We start from the raw sequence: 20628 nt of genomic DNA, 5'->3' as shown, positions 1-20628 counted from the left end.
CTCCTCCTTCCTTCCTTCCTCCAACGCCTTGGTAGGCGACACGAGATGCCATATAAGGCAGAGGCCGTTCATGATGATGATAGTTTCCTGCGCACGCTACGCGGCCTAACCTCCAGCTTAAACAGCTTCGCTTTTAGAAATCCGGCAGACCCCACCCACTGTAGGAAGCGATGAAATGCGAAGTAGTCAGCAAGGAGCTGCATACATCGCATTATTTGGCTTTGAGGAAAATCAAGGCATTCATGTCATGACATGTCGTTGCCTATCGCATGTTTGTCATGTATGCATGCATGTACAATCTGGTATATGACATGCTAATGAAACGTATATTCTGGTATATACCATGCAGGACCTGTCTTTCACATTTCTCATACACTCACGTTCATCAACCATACCAATCTTTGATTTATATCTCAAGTCAATGAAACATATGCTAGCACACCAATACCACGTCATGTAAATAATAACGTACATGGCATGAATGTTTATATTAAGGCGAAAGCCTCAGATGCCTCATCAAATGCGAAAACTGACCGTCGGCGGCGTCAACACGAGTGATGACGTCACCAAATGACGTCATCATGACGTAATAAATGCCGAAACTTGCGGCGTCATCAACTGACATCGCCGTTTGGTCAAAAGTGGGCCGATCACGGAGGCAGTGCAAAACCACGTTAGGTGCAGAAAGCTATCGCAAGGGGTGGGGTAGGAGCAATACATCGACTGAGCAGAAAAAGAAGAATATGGCTTCCGCATTCGAGTCGTCTTAGGCGAATGCATAAGGAACCCTGTGAGTTTTTCATGCCACGACCCGTCATTTATATTCCTTAAACACTCATGTCATGCCGTAGCAGTTTCGGTATATGCTCTGTTAATGAAACGGCCGCGAGCGCACCAACACCGTGGCATGTAAGTAATCCCGTACATAGCATCAATATCGTGACTTTCACGTTGCGACCTGGCATTTATTTTCGTCATGCACTCACGTCACGCCATACCAACTTTCGTACGCATCAACTTAACGGAACGGCCGCGAGAGCACAAACGTAGGCGGTTATATAGATAGATAGATAGATAGATAGATAGATAGATAGATAGATAGATAGATAGATAGATAGATAGATAGATAGATAGATAGATAGATAGATAGATAGATAGATATGCTCAAAGTGCATTTGTTTGCCCAAGAAATGCTTCGCGTTTAAAAGGGGCGGACGTAATACTGATCCCTGGGGAACTCTGCCACTTGCCTCGAACAAAGAAGACATATTTGGCCGGTCACATAACATGATCTACTAGGAAAACAGTTGTGGTGGGCAGCTAAAATGTCAGCGCCAAAGAGCATAAGCTCAACTAGAAGCTTATGACTTCAGCAAGCTTATTCGACAGATAAAGGTCTAACAACCTGGGGAAATATGGGGAATAATAATAATAATAATAATAATAATAATAATAATAATAATAATAATAATAATAATAATAATAATAATAATAATAAAATCAATAATTGATTCACTTATAGTGCTCAGGAAGAACCCTAAAGTCTCTCTGCTGGCGTTCGCAAAATTAAAAATATTAATAGTAAACAGTACCATAAAGTCAGTCTACAGGAGGAAATACAAAGAAAAAAGAACAACGATAGAAGCTGAAAAAATCGCGACAAATGAAGAACATAGTATAAAAACACAAAGTGTACAGCACCCCTCTGTAGCCTAACGTTTCACTTAATTGCCCAAAATTTTGGAGTCTTGGTGCAACACAGCGTCAAGCATCTCAATCCCACGCTGAAAACTGACGATTGCCTGTTCCAGTGCGGAAGCAGTGCAGAAGTCACACACACATTGCGCATTTCCTAGTACGCCGTTTGAACTATTCACGGAACGGGAAAGAGCCACATGTATGGAAAGCACCAACGGCGTTGCTTCGATGACTTAATCGTGGTATAGTGAACGCAATCCTCGCGACGTACACAGCCCTATAGCATATAACCCCCAAGGAACCGGAGGCGCGTGATTTTGCTTTGCTTTCGCGCAACAGTACCTGCGCGGAAAGGCGCAGCACATAAATTACGCATCAGCCTTCTTCATTGCTCGCTTACACGCTTTTCCTCGTGAAGAGCCAATTTTCGCACCCTCCACCCCGTTTGGGTTCGCACCGCTTTCCGAACAAAAAGCGAGCACCCGTGCTTCACGCAGGCGATGAGCTAGCCCGTCGTGCATGGTGGCTAGTTTCGCGGGCTGTCTTTGTGAGTTACAGCGTCATTGGATAACACAAAAGCCGCAGGCGCAGCCTAGCTCATCGAAGACTAAATAAGAATGGAAAAGAAACAAACGAAAAAGAAAGGAAGCGCCAACGCTGGTGGGCATTTCGAGCGCGGCTTCCCGCGGCGGCGGCGGCGCTGGCGGCACTATTGGGCGTGCACAAAAGAGCTGCCGCCCGCGAGGTCTGGCGAAGCAACGCGGCGCCTTTCGACGGCTCAGGCAGAAGTGAATAACGTTTCCCATGAGCAGGCGGCTCTGTGCACGCGGGAGTCTCGTTGACGTGAAGGGGAGCCGCGCTGCAACCTGACACGGGCAGTTAACTGGCCCGGCAGATTGCCCCGGGCCACTCGCCGCACGCGCCACCGCAGCGCGAGTACATTGTGTGGGCCAGAGCCACTTCCACCGCCAAAGCTCAGGTGTAGGGTTACTGGATCCGTCGATGTTGCTACTGCTAATCTCGGGCAACTTGGCGGTGGTCCCGCTCATATGCACGCCGTTCATTGTGCGACGTGGCTGCCGGGTTTCTTTGCCGCGAGATGCCCGTTCGCGTGTTACGTTGCTCTGTCGCACCGCCCATTCGGCATTATTTGAGCCCCGGGACTGTGGTCTGACGCAACCGCAAACGCCGTTTCCCGCAGTGTGCTGCTGCGGGTCCCCTTGAGCGAAAAAAAAGAAAGAGAAAGGCGCTCCGCAGACACCCTGCGCACAATGCGGGCCATCTGGAATAGAAATTGCTCTTTGCAGCGAGATTTTTGTCGTCACATCAGCGCGTAGTTAGTGCGAACCGGCGTTTTTTTTTGGTGAGGCGCTGAGACCCTTCCCCACATGTGTGTAGTTTTAGCGACTGTTTGTCGTTTCCACAGCGGCTGAGTATAACACTGTCCTTCCATGACATGGGCGCAAAGTGGCACTCAAAAGAAAAGCGAGAATCGGTAAAATTAACAACAACAACAAAAACATTGCTCTAGGTTGTTATAATAAACAGCGTCAATTATTTTAAACAAGAGAGCGGAATCACGGAGTCCCCTCGATGCTTGATATCTCGAACTACTATGCTCATATATAACGTTCCTGAAAAAGTTAAGGCCGCTGCATACCGCTTTTAAACTTTATTTTGTTTGAGGCGCAAACATGATACATCGTGACATTGTGTCACCGCCAACAGTGTGTGATAAGATCAGGCAGGAAAAAAAAAAACATCAAGAGCAATGATTGGAAGTCTTCCGTTGTCAACGTGTCAATATAGCGATTGCTTGTTACAAGATAATATGATAAAGATGGTGTAATGGATGCAGCATTACCTCATCAGCAGCCCTAGTGCAATAAGAGACTGCGCGGACTTCGTTAAAAAAGTGAGCTCATTCAAGAGGTAAAGTACTGCACTGTAAGAGATGCCCATCGTTATGCCCGTTGTGGTCCATCATAGCTGGAATAATTTTTTCACCCATTCATTGATTGCAAAGAGAATACCATGAGACGGCCGCTGTCCCCTTTCCTTCTACACTTTGCAGTCTGTCGTGTTCGTTAACATAATCCCGTGGGGCCGTAAATACGAGGTCTTCAAAATGCAAACTTCCGCACGAACGCCGTCCCGTAGACGTAATCTGTTGTAGAGTTTTTTTTTTCTTCTTTTTTTCCGTAGTTTGTGGTTCGCCGTTGAAAGCAACGAGCGGCGCATTCGAGATACAGCCCAGGTCTTCCACCGAGAGCCGTGGCAGTCCAGGCACGATCGTGGTCTCGGAGACGGGATGCCGCCCGCCGGAATCGCTGACCAGTGCTGGGCATCCTGCCTTCCCTGTATATACTGGCGCCTCGGGCACGCGCTGAAATCGCAACGTTCAAACGAGCGCTGCTCGAATCTCGTTCGTCACGCAGCTTCGCAATTCTCAAGAGGAAAGCGAGGGAGAGTAAAGAGCAACGAAAAAACACACCGCGAAAAGACGGAACCACAAGGACAGAAAGAAGAAAAAGAAAAGAAAGACGGTAGGAAGGTGCCTCGAGAGCGCAGTTCGTTAGGGGGCCAACCTAAGGGAATCTTAGGTGGCCCCCGCAGTGTTGGGGGGTGAGGGGAACCACGCGACCGCCGGCCCTGATGGCAGTTGCGCGGACGCCGCTCTTTCAGCGGCGGGAATCAAGGGGCAGGAGAGGGAGGGATACTCGGCGCTGCGGCACAGAGGTTGGCGAACAGGGATAGGAAGGAAGATACAACAGCCGGAAGATACAAAACTCCGCTCGAGGGGAAAAACGGAGGGCGGGGATTCAGAGCCTGAATGTCCAACGAGACGGAATGTACAACGAGACTGAATGTCCAATGGGTCACGTGACCGGCGAGACTGAATGTCCAACGAGACGGAATGTCCAACCGAGACGGAATGTCCATCGAGACTGAATGTCCAACGAGACTGAATGTCCAACCGAGACGGAATGTACAACGAGACGGAATGTCCAACGAGACGGAATGTACAACCGAGACGGAATGTCCAACGAGACTGAATGTCCAACGAGACGGAATGTCCAATTTAGAAGAGATAAACGTGTCCTCGTTTGAAATTTCTCAGACAACTTATTCATTGGGTTAAGATAGCCTAACGGAAGATCGCATTTTTTTGTGTGTTTTCCAAATATTGACTGTCTGTGGCGTCGGGCGTCGTATTTTTGTTTCCGTATTCGCTTTCCTGCATTTACCATAATTTCAAGTTTTGTTAGTTTTATTTCTATTTTGTATTTGTAGTTTTCATATGTATATTGAATATGTTACTTTAATGCTTTAATTTGGTTGTTTGCATACTTTGCTGGTCCTGTTTATCTTTGACATAAATCGGACATCACAGCCCCTTAAAGGATTACGAGAGAGGGCGCTCCCTCGTCCACTCTGTGCGGTATCTATCTGCGTTTAATCCCTGAGAGTGTTACCAGCGCCACTCGTAGCTAAGGCGGCGAGTGTGAAACACTATTTTTGCCAGAAAGCGTCACGAGGCATGACGAATCCCTTGCTATGAAAGTGCGAAAGAAGAATAGTTCGAGAGACTCAGTTATTTGTTAGAAAACCAACAGCCAATTAAGCCAAATAAAACATTGGGGACATTATTTGTTGCTTTTTTTAACTTCGATGTAATAATTATAACCCATATGCAAAGGAATCCAAGTAGACGAAAAAACACCCTTTCCATCGGTGGGATCCGAACCCGCAACCTTATAATTACGGCGGTGATTTGTGCTTGCTAACACTACCAGGGATCAAGCTCACGTAAATGCCCAACAAAGTGGACGAGGGAGCGCCCTCCGTCGTAGCTTAATTGTTAGAGCATCAGACGCGTAATGCGAAGGTTGTGGGTTCGAAACCCACCGAAAGAAAGTGTGCTTTTTCGTTCCATTTAAGTCCTTTCAATTTAGGTCATATTCATTACACTACAGTTAAAAAGATCAACAAATAACGTACCTATGCTTTCCTTGGCTTGATTGTTGGCTTTCTACGAGCCCCTAGAACAATTCTTCTTTCCTCTTAAAGAATGCGGGTCGAAGAAGCTAGGGAGGAAATTTTCCTTTAAAATTAAATTCTTGGGTTTCACGCGCCAGAACAACGAAATGATTATGAAGCATGCTGAGTGTGGGATATCAGTTTTAGTTTTGACTACCTTGATGGAAACATGTCATGGCATTTCGGCTACAAGAGAACTGCAGGCCGGTCTAGGAAAGACCATGCCGTTAAAGAGGTGGTGTCACCAAATTTTGAGGCTATAAAAAGCCTGCTGCAGGCTTTCTCTGTAAGCAAGGACGCTCAGCACGAAGTATTGCACGCAGCAAACGTTTAGAATATATTTTAATTCACTTCCAAAGTCTGTATAAATACTCATTCTCGCGATCGAGACCCATCGCTAGCGCGACTGACACCGACGTCACTGTCTAGGAAGCGTAACGAAAGTTTTAGTGACGTCACACCACATTAGAGTGACGTGCAATGAGCGGTGACCTACACCTCCGCTGCACCGGGCCAGTCAAGAGAGCATCAGGCCATCCGCTGCGAACTGCTCATTTTTTCTGAGCTTATTGCCGAAGTAGCCAATCTTGCTCGCGTTTTGCAGTGCTTCGCGTGAATAATTTTTCATTACAACACATAGCATACAGGTAATCGTTGGCGACAATAAAACCGTTTTTATGATGTTTAAAATAATTTGAGGACTTTTCAGAACCGGCCTGAACACGAGCTTTTCTATTACTCTTCCAATGATGTCGATATTAGTGCTGTGAAGCTCAAGTGAAAAAAAAACTGGGTCGGGAACAGACTTGTACGCATTACAGTGAAAGGGCGTCAGTGATTACAATTACCTTTTTAAAAAAACTAACGGATTACCGAGAAAAAACTGATAGCTAATCGATTACTCAACAAGGTGAGGTACCGGGCTATTTGGTTTATTTGATATCATCATCATCATCATCATCATCATCATCATCATCATCATCAGCCTGTCTACGCCCACTGCAGGGCAAAGGCCTCTCCCATGTTCCGCCAATCAACCCGGTCCTGTGCTTTCTGCTGCCACGTAATACCTGCAAACTTCTTAATCTCATCTACCCACCTAATTTTCTGTCTCCCCCTCACGTGTTTGCCATCTCTTGGAATCCAGTCAGTTACCCTTAATGACCACCGGTTATCCTGCCGACGTGCTACGTGCCCGGCCCATATCCATTTCTTCTTCTTGATTTCAACTATGATGTCATTAACCCCCGTTTGTTCCCTGACCCACTCTGCTCTCTTCCTGTCTCTTAAGGTTACACCTATCATTTTCCTTTCCATCGCTCGCTGCGTCGTCCTCAATTTAAGTTGAACCCTCTTTGTAAGTCTCCAGGTTTCTGCTCCGTAGGTAAGTACCGGTAAGATGCAGCTGTTATATACCTTCCTCTTGAGGGATAGTGGTAGATTACCATTCATGATTTGATAATGCTTGCCGAATGAGCCCCAACCCATCCTTATTCTTCTAGTTATTTCACTCTCGTGGTTCGGCTCCGCGGTTACTACCTGTCCTAAGTAGACGTACTCCTTTACAACTTCCAGTGTCTCGCCACCTATCGCAAAGCGCTGTTCTCTACCAAGATTGTTCCACATTACTTTACTTCCACATTATTTGATATATGGTTTATTTGATATATATCCTTGCCGTGCGTAATACGCAGTCTCAGCGCCACGTCCTATCACGACGAAACGAATTTTCACGCACGTCGCTAATGTTAGGGCACATTCGGAAAATTTTCACAGCAAATATTGGGATGTGTGGAACGAAAACGGAAAAGTGAAATTTGTGACCGGGACGGAATGTCCAACGAGACGGAATGTCCAACCGAGACTGAATGTCCAACGAGACTGTATGTCTAACGAGACTGAATGTCCAACCGAGACGGAATGTCCAACGAGACTGTATGTCCAACGAGACTGAATGTCCAACCGAGACGGAATGTCCAACGAGACGAAATGTCCAACGAGACTGAATGTCCACTATTGGACATTCAGTCTCGTTGTACATTCCGTCTCGTTGGACATTCAGGCCGCAAGCGGGCGGCTGCTGTTCGGCCAAAGTGGATCAGGAAAAGCTTTGGGTTGCGGTTCGTCGAGCTCAGCGCAACTTTCTGGGGTGCTCTCTCTCCCTCACTTCAGCTCTATCGCTGCATCCCGCATGCGCTGCTCTTTTCGCCACTTGTTAATGCTTACATTCTTCTTACGCTTCACTTATATGTACATATATATCGGCAGGGGGCAGAAAGCATGCAGGGAGGAAGAGCCGAGGTACGTTGACAAGACGCCTTGTTATTAGTGACATCTTTGCTCGAACGAGATGAGTGATTAGAGCTGCGCCGGCAGCACGAATTGATTGGATGAGTGACAGCCGAATCAAGCTGGACGCCAGCACTTGCAGGCTCACTGCATGTGGGAACATCCACCCATCGTGAACCTCTATGCTATTGCGAAGCCTGCAAGAGCGTGCAGCGTAATCATAGTAAAGAGAAATGTCATGCCGAAAGACAAACAAGAACAAGAACCACTCGCCATAACGGAGACGTGAGCAGGGGAGCATAGAAGAGTGGAACATAGTGCTTCGCCCAGATTCACATGGCGTAATGTTGAAGGACGAATAACATTATTGAACAGTTAATTGCTGTGACGGCATATCTAGGTGGGGCCCTCAGTCCAGAGCACAACTGCGAAGATTACACACTTAAGGATAGCAGCGCAAGTTAATGTGTCCTGCTTGCGAATGAGTTTATTTTTCTGCGGGCCTATGAAGGCGATAGTCGTCTTAAAGGGACGCGCAAGTGGAACAGCAAGTTAGTTTAGACTGAAAAAATTGTACACTGAAAACTGTAGTGCCGTTAATTTAACCACCATATGTTTATTATTAGGTCAGAAAATCAATGCCAAAAGTTTCATTTTAAAATTTTCTGGCAAAATCTCGAGTGGTGACGTCACGGATCCCAAAGTGCTTTTTCGTATTTTGGCCACAGTGGCGCAAGGAAATTTCATGAAACTTGGTATTTTAAGCCTTTGGCTCTGTCAGAAGAGAGTGCACTTCATTCCTACCGATTAAGAACTACGTAGCAACGTTACTACGTAAGCCCTTGTACACGCCGTGAAAATCTATGACGTCATTGTGACTGGTGCTGGAACTTCAAGGTGGCGTCGCCGCCCTCATTTCGTTTTTGCGCGTTTTCTCGCTTAGCAAGCGTCTTCTCGCGGCAAGCGCAGTCATTTAGGCATTGTGAAAGAGTGATTTGCTAATATTCTCGTAAGTATCCTTTTAAATACTGCGGTTCACATATAGCTGCACATTTTAGGCGCATTTAAAACTTCCACCAACAACCTATTTGCATATTGATGTGACGATGAAGAATGCATGATCCAAAGTGGTAAGTAGTAAACTACTTCTTGGACGAAGTGATGCCCAACAAAGCATTGAACACTCACAGTATACGACGAACATGACAAGTATGGTCGTCGGCCGTCAGAATTTCATCTACGGACCTAACGCATCGGCTATTTGCAGATGATCCAACATTAACACTTGTAATTGCGCACGTGACAGAATGCCCTCAATTATAATAACAGAAAACATTCAAGAATTTTCCGGTGCATTAAGGCGTTGGTCCCGCCAAGCAGTATCACATTTAACAGTTTTAACCGGTAAAACCCAGTCACACTGAAGAAGAAATAAAGCAAGCGCGTGTGTCAATACGGCAGTCAATACAAAACGCAGGCATAAACAAAATGAAGAATATTTTATCCATTCGCCTTTTTAGCAGCCGTCGTAGCCCTGTTATCTTTGTTTCATGCACGATAAAACACACACCTGACTCATCTGCCCTTCCACGTGTCATCCCCTTGTGAAACGACCTTCCCGATGACCCGGCAGGTGAGCGTAATAAAAAAAATCCCTTGGTCACCACGTGAACTCGCATTCTTTTAAAGAACTACTTGTTTGCATTTTGTTATTGTCGTGTTCTTCGCGCGTTTACTTGGAACTTTTAGTATCTTCTTGTTCCTTCCGTTTAGTGCGGAAATTTCCTTCAGTGTTAATACTTGCATGCACTAAACCTTTATTGCATAATATATAAAGGGGTCATGAACCACCCTCGAGCTTGGTGAGAAAACACATCCTGCGGATAGCAGACACTGCTTTGAACATTGCAGCCAAATATTGCAGTCTTGCAGTCGTGCGCGACAAGGAGAGCGTATACAAGTAGAGCGCGAAGTTGCCATTTGCTCAGGCGCCATCTTTTCATAAAGACGCCTGCGCTCAGTGTCTGCGGAGCAGCCGGCGCCTGTTGTTTGACGCCGAACAACACATAGCATACAATTGGCCAATAGGCGACTTAAATCAAAAGCGGCGTTTCGATCAGATGCGCTTCTTGCCACGGCGCCACGCACCATATCCTGCTAATATTGAGAGTTCGATTGGGGACCCAAGACGTTGGGTCCCCAAGCTGCGTTGGGCAGCCTGCGCTTGCGTTCGGATGATCAGCAGAGTTTGAGAATTGGGCCAACGCAGGCTGCGTTGGGTCAAGCGCACTGAGCTCCAGGCGTGACGAAATTAAAATCATGCGAGACGCGCGCTATACTGCGCCGTGGCCCGCGCTGCGTATCTCTCTTCTCGCTGGTGACCCAAGGCGCCTTGGGGCCCCACGCTAGTTTTTGATTCTTGCGTCTTGGGTCAACATGAGCGCAAGAGCCCAAGAGTGGCTTGGGTTCTGCGCATGCGCCCTGGCGGCTCGCAAGCTTCTTGGGTCCAAGCTCCTTTGGGGCCCCAATTCTCAAACTCTCTATTACACTGTATAGCCCCACTAATGCCCGGGAGAGCGCGACCGCGTTTCATCACGCGCGCTCAATGTCATGACGCGTGCCGACATAACTTTTTTCCCCCGTTCCATCCCTCCCTGTGCAGTTTCCAGCGCACTCGTAGAGATGAGAGTCGAGAGAAAGCGCTTACAGCGCGAGACAAATCCGGCTTCTTGACGGATTTGTCGCACGGCTTTGCTCGTTCTTGACGGATTCGAGAAATTTTTGCCGCAATCCATTCGTGAGGCAATGAACTCTGATAAAAGGTCATTCGATGATTACTTAAAAAAGTGGTTCATGACCCCTTTAAAAATATTTCTCATGCTCTTCAAATATGGTGCCTTTGAGCTGATATCTTGTCTTTAGTAACATCTTTGTATGGTGATTGTCTTGCATAGTTCAACTTGCGTGTTCTTGATCTCTTATTATTGACAATGTTTTCTCATTATTTGTATAACCATAGGCTGTATACACAATGTAATATCTTTTTTTGTTCTTGAACCACCCTTTACCCAATGCTCCTTTGTGTCCCGCAAGGAAATTTGAATGAACGAACGAATGAATGAATACATAAAATTAATAAATGAATTAATTACGAATTCAGCCACCTATATTAAGCTTTGTTTGCGGGTGTCGAACACTAGACCATTTGCTTAGACCAGGGGTCGGCAACCTTTTGAGGCGGAGGGCCAAGTTGCCTGAAGCCGACACAACGGGGGGCAGGACAGCAAGCCATGGGGGAGGGGGAGGGGGGGGGGTGTTTTGTGCTTTGCAAACAAAGCGTAAAGGCTCGGTGAATTGACAATAATTTGCCAAACTGGATTAGAAATCATGTTTACTTTCAGGACGCATATCACAAAGTTGCAATCAAACATACGTTACAAGCGAAAATCCCATTTTAGGTCACAACTGGCATGTCGGCCTTCAAAGAGGAAGTGACAAGGGGTGGGGGCTGGTTGACGTCGTGCTGGAGGTCCGTGGGCCGCAGGTTGCCGACCCCTGCCTTAGACCATATTGTGAGATTAAAGCGACACCAAAGTGAAAGAAAAGTTGGTTTAAAAAACAGACATATTCTTTCAGAATACTATTGTCACTAATTTCGCCATCACGGGTTAATTAGTAGAAGAGCAAACGGAGGTAAATGTTTCGCGTTTGAATTTCGCGCCGAAGCGTCAGCAGGTTAATGTCAATGTGAAGTCACAAATTTCAAGTTCTTCTCGCGTATTTTGGCCACATTGGTTGAATGAAATTTTCTGAAACTTACTATGTAAAGACTTTTGGTCATTTAGAACACCATGTGGATAATCTTAAGGGTGAAACTATTACTTAGCCTTAGCAGACACCGTCAAAATCTATGTCGTCATGACGAGCAGGTGCGGAAACATCAAGGCGGCGTCGCCACATCTATTTTCCTTCTTGCATGCTTTTTTTCGCTTACCAAACGATGTCTCGCCGCAACAGTGGTTCTTTCGGTACTGTGAAATTGTAATTTACAAGAAATATCGTTTTTATTGTTAGTGTCCTTTAAGAGAAATAGATCTGTTGTTACACACCCTTCTATGATGATGATGGTGTAGGCATAGTGGGATATATCCTTACCTGTGTGGGCTGAATGTAGAAATAATTATTGCACTAGTTCTTTTTTTATGTTTGCTTGTCTTTTGTGTTAACTCAGTAGTTATAACATTGAAACTTCATATCAACAATTCTTGGCCAATCCCCCAGTGTGGGTATGAGCCATGTGTAGAGGCACACCATCATCATCATCAACTTCTGTGAATGTTCTGCGGCTTTCTCGCATGCCTCGTTTCCGAATTTCTTGGTCCCACAAGCAGAATGGGGTGAAGTGCCGGGTCATGAGCACGGATACGATTGGAGAATACCTGCTGAAGGTCCTCGACCGGCAGGGCAAGACGCTTTGCTTGAAGACTGCCTTCAGCCTCGGCATGCGCATGATAAGTGGCCTGGAGTACGTCCACAGCTACGAATACATCCTCGCCTATCTGAAAGCGTCCAGCCTGCTTCTTGATCTTGGCGAAGGCAATGAAAACAAGATCCATCTCCTGGACTTTGGTTTGGCCTGTCGGTACACGCAAAACGGCAAGTACAAGGAGTACAAGAAAGACCTCAGGAAGGTGCACGACGGCACCATTGAGGAGTACAAGGAATACCTCAGGAAGGTGCACGACGGCACCATTGAGTCCGCAAGTCGGGAGGCCCACATTGGTGCCCACGCGCGAAGGTTTGAGAGGGAAATCCTGGGATACACTCTGCTCCAGTGCCTTTGTTGCCGGCTGCCCGAAAGGGAAAACCTCAAGAACCCCGAGTACGTCAGCCAACAGAAGAGCACTCAGATGGAACGCATCACCTAGCTAATGAGCAAAGGCTTCCCACACAGGCACATTCCATGGGGCATCACCGAGTTCCTCCAGTACGTGGCTTCCATGAAATTTGAGGACAGGTCACACCAGAAACAGCTGAAGAGGATCTTGGAGACAGCCATTCAGGCGGCGTGTTTCAAGACCGACAGCAGGCTATATACTCCTCACGCAACCGAGGACGCCGCGGCGCAACATTTTCTTGCCAAAGAGGCTGGGGCTGCAAGAAATCATCCTCGCCAATGGCAGCACTTGCAAGAGCGGAGACCAGAACGTCGTGAAAATGCCGCCACCAGCCATGGTTGCCCGCGGCTGCCCGACGCCTCCCCGGAAAAACAAATGCTGGACGTTTGCGGCAACCAAGTCAACCCTAGTGCTCGACGGCTGCATCAAAACGGAGCCCGAGCGAGAGCCGGTGCAAAAGACTGTCTCATCTCCTTCGGGTATGACAAGCTGTAGGGACCCTTGGAAGAAGGGCTTCTGCGAAGACAGCAACAGCAAGTGGTTAGACGTGACCACTCGGGCCATGCTGGATGTGCTTCAGCGGAAGCACACTGTGTTAGTCATACAGCGGAAAGGGCTGCTGCCACCGAGCGGTAACGGTTCTAAGTGTTGCAGCATCTCGGCGCCTGCGATAACCAGGCCCGTTACCACCGTAGGCGGAAGGTACCCTCACCTGTGCAAATCTGCAATTGCCCCACTGTAGGCTGAGAACAGAAACGTATCCTGATCGGAGAAATGCAAGCGGACGTCCCGAAAACGTCCCCTGCGTTCCACCGGCTGTCAGATTGAGCCGTCCAAGACTGTAGGCAAGGGACTAGAGACGACCGTGAAAAAGGAGGAGTTGTTCACTACGGAATCAATGCATTGCAAGGGGCTTCAAATATTTATGATAAGTTGCGCGATATGCTTTAATAAGTTACAGGGATGCCAGCTACTTGTTTTAGGTTTGGACAAATTAATAAATAATCACGTGTGATAGCAATTTTTTGTGTTTTGTGGTGCACATATATGAGACGGAAACTACCTGCAGATAAGGAATGGCAATACGCAAGTATATATAAAGAGGAACTTTTAACTTTTTGGTTACTTCAAACATATAATCAAATTGCGATATGCAAACAATGCATATATAGATATGCCGCGATTTCACGCCTGTAGCACGTTCTCTGTGCGAGTAAATTGTACGAGCTTTGCTGCCGCGATTTCACGATGAACGCAGCTCAAGCATAGGTGAAACGCGCCGGAATTGTCCTTCACGCGGAAGACGTGAAGAGGGTGTTGGAGGGTGGGCTGCTTGGCTCGCGAAATAAATGCGTACTTTTGCTGGTCGAGCGATGTCGCCCGCGGTCGTGCGCACCGCAGATCTTTAGAGCGGATCAGCATATAACAACTGTCGGAGGTTTCACGTCCTAAAACGAGATATGATTCCGAGAAACGCCGTAGTGGGGTGGGCTTCGGAAATTTGCACTATCTTGTGTTCTTTAACGTATACGCCTAATTCTAAGCACACGGGCCCCAGGCATTCTGCCTCCAGCGAAATTCTGCCGCCGCGGCCTGGGATTCGATGTCGTGCCCTTCGGGTCAACAGTTAAGCACCATAACCACTATACAACCGCGGCAGGTCGAGGGAATCAGCAGACAGCTCATATGTTTTCACGTGTTGTGCTTTCATCGCAAAGTTTGTGTTTATGCAATGGACAGACCGAAGGTCGCTGCGATCGTTGCAGCGGTCACAATTTTTAAGGCCAGCGTCTTTACGCCAGGTCGGAGGCTAAACCAGTTAGATGCTAGCCTTACTTCGTATAACATTCCAATATGTTCCTATCGAATTCACTGCTTCGCATCTTGAGCCTCTTTAGCTTACGGTGAAGCCAGGGTGGTGTTACAAGTTCCTTTATGGAAAACGTAGCAATGTAGTTTTTATAAGCCTATTCACCTGTGATTTAAAGAGTGCCCAGTTTAATTCAACGGAGCGTGAAAAGAAGTAGACTGATAAAGAATTCCAAAACTGAGTAAGTTTCCTGTTAATATTGTTTTAATTTCCTTTGTGGTAAAAACAATTGTGCGCAGCTTGCACCACTGCTGCAAGGCTGGAACCAACAGCGGAGGTGGTGTTCGGACTTCCGAGGATGAAGCTGCCCTCCCGAGCCCGTGTCCCTGCTCTGCTTAAACGACATGGGTTCAGCAGGAACATCTCGCGTGACTAGTGTTACGTGATTTTGGCGGGAACATGTCACGTGGCTAGCGTTACGTGATTTTACATCACATTCCTCGCTTGTTTCTTTCTCTCTATTTCTCGCTTCCTCTTTCTTTCTATCTCTTACTCTCCCTCTCAATTTCTTTCTTTCTATTTCTCTTTCTTTCCTTTCTCTCTTTGCATGTCTCTCTTTCTCTTTCTTTCTATCTCTTTATTTCTCTCTCTTTGTACTCGTTATCTCCGCCATCCGAGTTATTGCATCCCACGCAGGACAAATTGGCGCAGCGGGAGAGCGCGCGCCGGGCCCACGCTTTCGGTGAGTGGAGCAGAAGATGTAGAAGAGGACGAAAAGAGGCGCGAACGCTCTGCGGGGTTTGCCGGGCATAAACAACTCCGCTGAGTTTTCTGCTAGCACGAAGGATTATTTCCTTGTCTATAAAATCAGCCATTTTTACTAGAATTGGTATTTCGTTTTGCTTAAAGAGAATGACCCAAGTCTGTGCACGCATTCCATTCCTTTGGTTTCGATCGGTCCTTTAATGTACTTTAAACAAAGATAAATTATTTGCTTCTCAGTTTCATCACAGTTTTCGTGGTTCACATCATGTAGCCCATAAAAACGCCAGGTTCAACAACGCTCATGATCCTTCGCGTTATCCAGACGCCGTAAAAGAATTGTAATCTTGCCGGGTTGGTCTCTGCGAGCACTTGCTCCATTTACGCCTAAGTCTTGCTTCTGCCAGGCGAGCTACGGTCCTCATCAATTTCGGCAAGTCTATTTGTTGAATGTCGTTTAACGCTCTATCATTCTTGGCCTCTTTAGCTTGAATCAGTTTGACCTTGGAGATAAGCCGCGATTGCCCATTCTCCGGTTCTTTCAAGGCTACTAACAAAAAAATGGCAAAGCTTGCACGAAGTCGCGCGAGGCTTGAAACAGCGAAGCTGGACGATTCTGAAGTCTAATCTGGTTGCTCTTGTAGGTTGTTGCTAGGCTTTAGCTAATGCTAGGTTGTTTCTAAATTGCTTCGAGGCTGTTGCTAGGCTTTAGCTAGGTGATGCTAGGTTGTTTCTAGATTGCTTCTAGGCTGTTGATAGGCTTTAGCTAGGTGATGCTAGGTTGTTTCTAGATTGCTTCTAGGCTGTTGCTAGGCTTTAGCTTGGTGATGCTAGGTTGTTTCTAGATTGCTTCTAGGCTGTTGATAGACTTTAGCTAGGTGATGCTAGGTTGTTTCTAGGTTGCTTCTAGGCTGTTGCTAGGCTTTAGCTAGGTGATGCTAGGTTGCTTCTAGATTGCTTCTAGGCTGTTGCTAGGCTTTAGCTATGTGATGCTAGGTTGCTTCTAGATTGCTTCTAGGCTGTTGCTAGGCTTTAGCTAGGTGATGCTAGGTTGTTTCTAGATTGCTTCTAGGCTGTTGCTAGGCTTTAGCTAGGTGATGCTAGGTTGTTTCTAGATTGCTTCTAGGCTGTTGATAGGCTTTAGCTAGGTGATGCTAGGTTGTTTCTAGATTGCTTCTAGGCTGTTGCTAGGCTTTAGCTTGGTGATGCTAGGTTGTTTCTAGATTGCTTCTAGGCTGTTGCTAGGCTTTAGCTTGGTGATGCTAGGTTGTTTCTAGATTGCTTCTAGGCTGTTGATAGGCTTTAGCTAGGTGATGCTAGGTTGTTTCTAGGTTGCTTCTAGGCTGTTGCTAGGCTTTAGCTAGGTGATGCTAGGTTGCTTCTAGATTGCTTCTAGGCTGTTGCTAGGCTTTAGCTAGGTGATGCTAGGTTGTTTCTAGATTGCGTCTAGGCTGTTGCTAGGCTTTAGCTAGGTGATGCTAGGTTGTTTCTAGGTTGCTTCTAGGCTGTTGCTGGGCTTTAGCTAGGTGATGCTAGGTTGTTTCTAGGTTGCTTCTAGGCTGTTGCTAGGCTTTAGCTAGGTGATGCTAGGTTTTTCTAGGTTGCTTCTAGGCTTTTGCTAGGCTTTAGCTAGGTGATGCTAGGTTGTTTCTAGGTTACTTCTAGGCTGTTTCCAGGCTTTAGCTAGGTGATGCTTGGTGGTTCCTAGGTAAGTGCTATGCTTTTAGCTTGGTAATGCTAGCTTGCTTCTAGGTAGATGCTATTGGCTCTAAGCTATGTTGTTTTCTAGGTTGCTTCTAGGTCGTTGCTGGTGTTTATCTAGTTGTTGTTGGGTTGTTTCTAGGTTATTGGCTGTTTTGTTAGACTACAGAATCGTCCTGCTTCGCTGTTTCAAGCCTTGCGCGGCTTAGTGCAAGCTTCGCCATTTTTTTTCTCTTTTTCTTTCTAGCGCTCTGTTTTTCACGCTCTTCCTCTTTTTCTTTCTGTCTCTTTCCATCTCTCTCTCTCTCTCCATTTTCTCTTTGTCTTCCTTTCTGTCTCTTTCTTTCTCTCTCTCTCGCTTTCAAGTGTGTCACGTGCCCCACTTCGCCGAGCAGAGTTTTCGTTTAACGCTCCCACCAGCTGCACTCGGTAGTGAGGTTTGTCCAATTCCTGCGGCGCATATCCAGCCGAGGAGTTTTGCACGACGGAGCGCAACGTACCGATCGCTTAAACGGCTTCAGTGTAAAGAGAATGAAGAGAGCGCGTGCCTGTTCATGGTCTTTTGTACAGATTGAACACACCAGAGTTGTTAAGGCCGGCTTAAAGGACACAGGGTAGGGTAGATTTAAAAAAAAAAGTCTAAATTTGGGATTTTGCTTGTTTGGGACGATAAGGCCTTCCTTAACGATATCCAGTGCCCCACACATTTTCGCGTATTTCGATTGAGCGAAAACGACTAGGCTTTCGAGACCGACTGACGAGAAGCCAAGCCCCCTTTTCTCAATCCGAGCGCAACCAGAGCTTTCTGCCTGAGGAGATTTTAAATGCGGATCACTTTAAAGGCCCGAGCAGTCATATGCTGTCGTATGCTGTCATCGTACGCTGTCGCAGCTTGGCGCAACGCAGACAAAACCACGAATAGCATAGCTATCTGTAGCATATTGAGCGCGCGCTCGCGTCAAGGAGAAGTCTTCTTCCTCTTGTTCTTCGACCACCCTGACGATGATAAGTGCGGAGCACTTTAGGGGCCCGGACTGTCGTATGCTGCCATCGCTTGGCGTAACGCAGGCAAAACAACGTATAAAAATGGAAAAGAGAAGAAGCAACCGAAAAATAGAAAGAGAGGGAAAGAAAGGGAAAGAACATGAAGAAAAATAGAAACAGTAAGAAAGGGAAAGAAATAGATAAACCGTAATTTGCCTGGCCTGTCAGAAAACTATCTGCATCATAAATTGGGTATGTGCCACAGAAATTGGGTAAATCCCACTACTCACCACAGGTTCACTAAGAGAGAGAAAGAGCGAGCGAGAAAGCTATGGAAAGAAAGAGAGAGAGAAAAATTGAGACAAAAAATGGCAATAAAGACACAAAAAGATGGAGAGACAGAGAAATAAGATATAAAAAGATAGAGAAAGAGAAACACTGAAAAATATAAAAAGAAGCAGAAAGAGAAATAGAGAGAAAAAATTGAAAGATCACGAAAGAAATAATAATTTTTTTCCTTTCATGATTTCTATAAATGTATGCTTTCGAAGGACTGGCATTTACTTTTCAATAGCATTTTTGTAACAGTGATTATCTTGCATCTTTGAAATTGCATTCTTTTGTTTCGTCACTGTATAATGATGGGCAATGTTATTTTTATGATTAGCATAACCACCACTCACGCAATGCCCCCATTTCTCCGGTAAGGTATTTTGCATGAATAAATAAATAAATAAATAAATAAATAAATAAATAAATAAATCCAGCTGCATAGTATATGTACCCTCGTTTGCTGGTGTCTTGAGTCGTGAACCACACTCACAAGCCATATTGCGAGATTAGCAGAAGCAGATATGTTAATACGCAACACACGATAATGATGAAGGCTTCCATGTCGTGGAATATTTCCTTACCTGCTTCTGGGAAAGAGGTAGAAGAAGAAGACGAAGCACTTCTGTGGATGTTCTGCGGCTCCAGAGATTCCCTCTCATTACAGTGGAGGCATAACGGTGACTGAGCCAGACCCGACCTGTGAAGGTAAAAGTTCAGTGGTGGGACTCGACAGCGTAGCCTTGTAATTTGTATTTCTTCCTTCCTAGATGAACACCATCTGCTCTTCCAAGGAAACTTTAGCTGTGGGAAATCTGATGAAAACAAAGGAGATTTATCGAAGTTATTGTTCTATATAGGCGTTTTTTTTTTTCTTTTTTCTCTTCTTTAAATCTTGCGAGTTTATATGTAAAGGCTAAACATTTCATTTCAGCTTTTTCCTTCACGAAGTGAATTAGTTTCCTAAGCAAAGCACCGTCCGCTTTATGGCCTATCCCCCGCAGTGGGTTGAGCCAAAGTACTGAGGAACCAACCAACCAACCAACATGTTCTGCGGCTTTCTGGCATGCCCCGTTTCCGAAGTTCAGGTTCCCTCAAACGAAACGGGGTCAAGTACCGGTTCATGGTCACGGAAACGATTGGAGAAGACCCGCTAAAGGTATTCCACCAGCCGGGCAAGACGATTTCCTTGAAGGCTACCTTCAGCCCGGGCATGAGCGTGATCGGCCACAGCCACGAGTGCAGCCTTTCCGATGTGAAGGTGTCCACCCCACTACTTGATTTTGGCAAAGGCGATGAAGGCGAGGTGTACCTCATGGACTTGGGTTTGGCCTGTCGGTACACGCAAAATGGCAAGCATCAGGAATACAAGGAAGATCTCAGGAAGGCGCTACCGGGAGTGGACGGCCACCAGTGCAGCCATGCCTACGTGAAGGCGCCCACCTTACTACTTGGTTTTGGCAAAGGCGATGAAGGCAAGGCGTACCTCAAGGACTTTGGTTTGGCCTGTCGATACACGCCAAATGGCAAGCCCAAGGTATACAAGGAAGATCTCAGGAAGGCGCTACCGGGAGTGGACGGCCACGAGTGCAGCCATGCCTACGTGAAGGCGTCCACCCTACTGCTTGGTTTTGGCAAAGGCGATGAAGGTGAGGTGTACCTTAAGGACTTTGGTTTGGCCTGTCGGTACACGCAAAATGGCAAGCACAAGGTATACAAGGAAGATCTCAGGAAGGCGCTACCGGGAGTGGACGGCCACGAGTGCAGCCATGCCTACGTGAAGGCGTCCACCCTACTGCTTGGTTTTGGCAAAGGCGATGAAGGCAAGGCGTACCTCAAGGACTTTGGTTTGGCCTGTCGATACACGCCAAATGGCAAGACCAAGGTATACAAGGAAGATCTCAGGAAGGCGCTACCGGGAGTGGACGGCCACGAGTGCAGCCATGCCTACGTGAAGGCGTCCACCCTACTGCTTGGTTTTGGTAAAGGCGATGAAGGTGAGGTGTACCTTAAGGACTTTGGTTTGGCCTGTCGGTACACGCAAAATGGCAAGCACAAGGAATACAAGGGAGATCTCAGGAAGGCGCGACCGGGAGTGGACGGCCACGAGTGCAG

General features: G+C 46.6%; 1 protein-coding gene across 1 annotated transcript; it reads left to right on the top strand.

Moving 5' to 3' along the window:
* The first annotated feature begins 12440 nt into the window (after positions 1-12440).
* LOC119402975 (serine/threonine-protein kinase VRK1) lies at positions 12441-12956 on the top strand. Its single transcript, XM_037669992.1, has one exon. It carries the CDS (start codon positions 12441-12443, stop codon positions 12954-12956), a length of 516 nt encoding a protein of 171 aa, XP_037525920.1.
* The last annotated feature ends 7672 nt before the right edge of the window (positions 12957-20628 follow it).

The sequence above is a fragment of the Rhipicephalus sanguineus genome, chromosome 1 (assembly GCF_013339695.2).
Source record: "Rhipicephalus sanguineus isolate Rsan-2018 chromosome 1, BIME_Rsan_1.4, whole genome shotgun sequence".
Lineage (NCBI taxonomy): Eukaryota > Metazoa > Arthropoda > Arachnida > Ixodida > Ixodidae > Rhipicephalus > Rhipicephalus sanguineus.
Note: the sequence above shows the minus strand (reverse complement) of the source record. Positions and strands in the feature narration are given on the sequence as shown.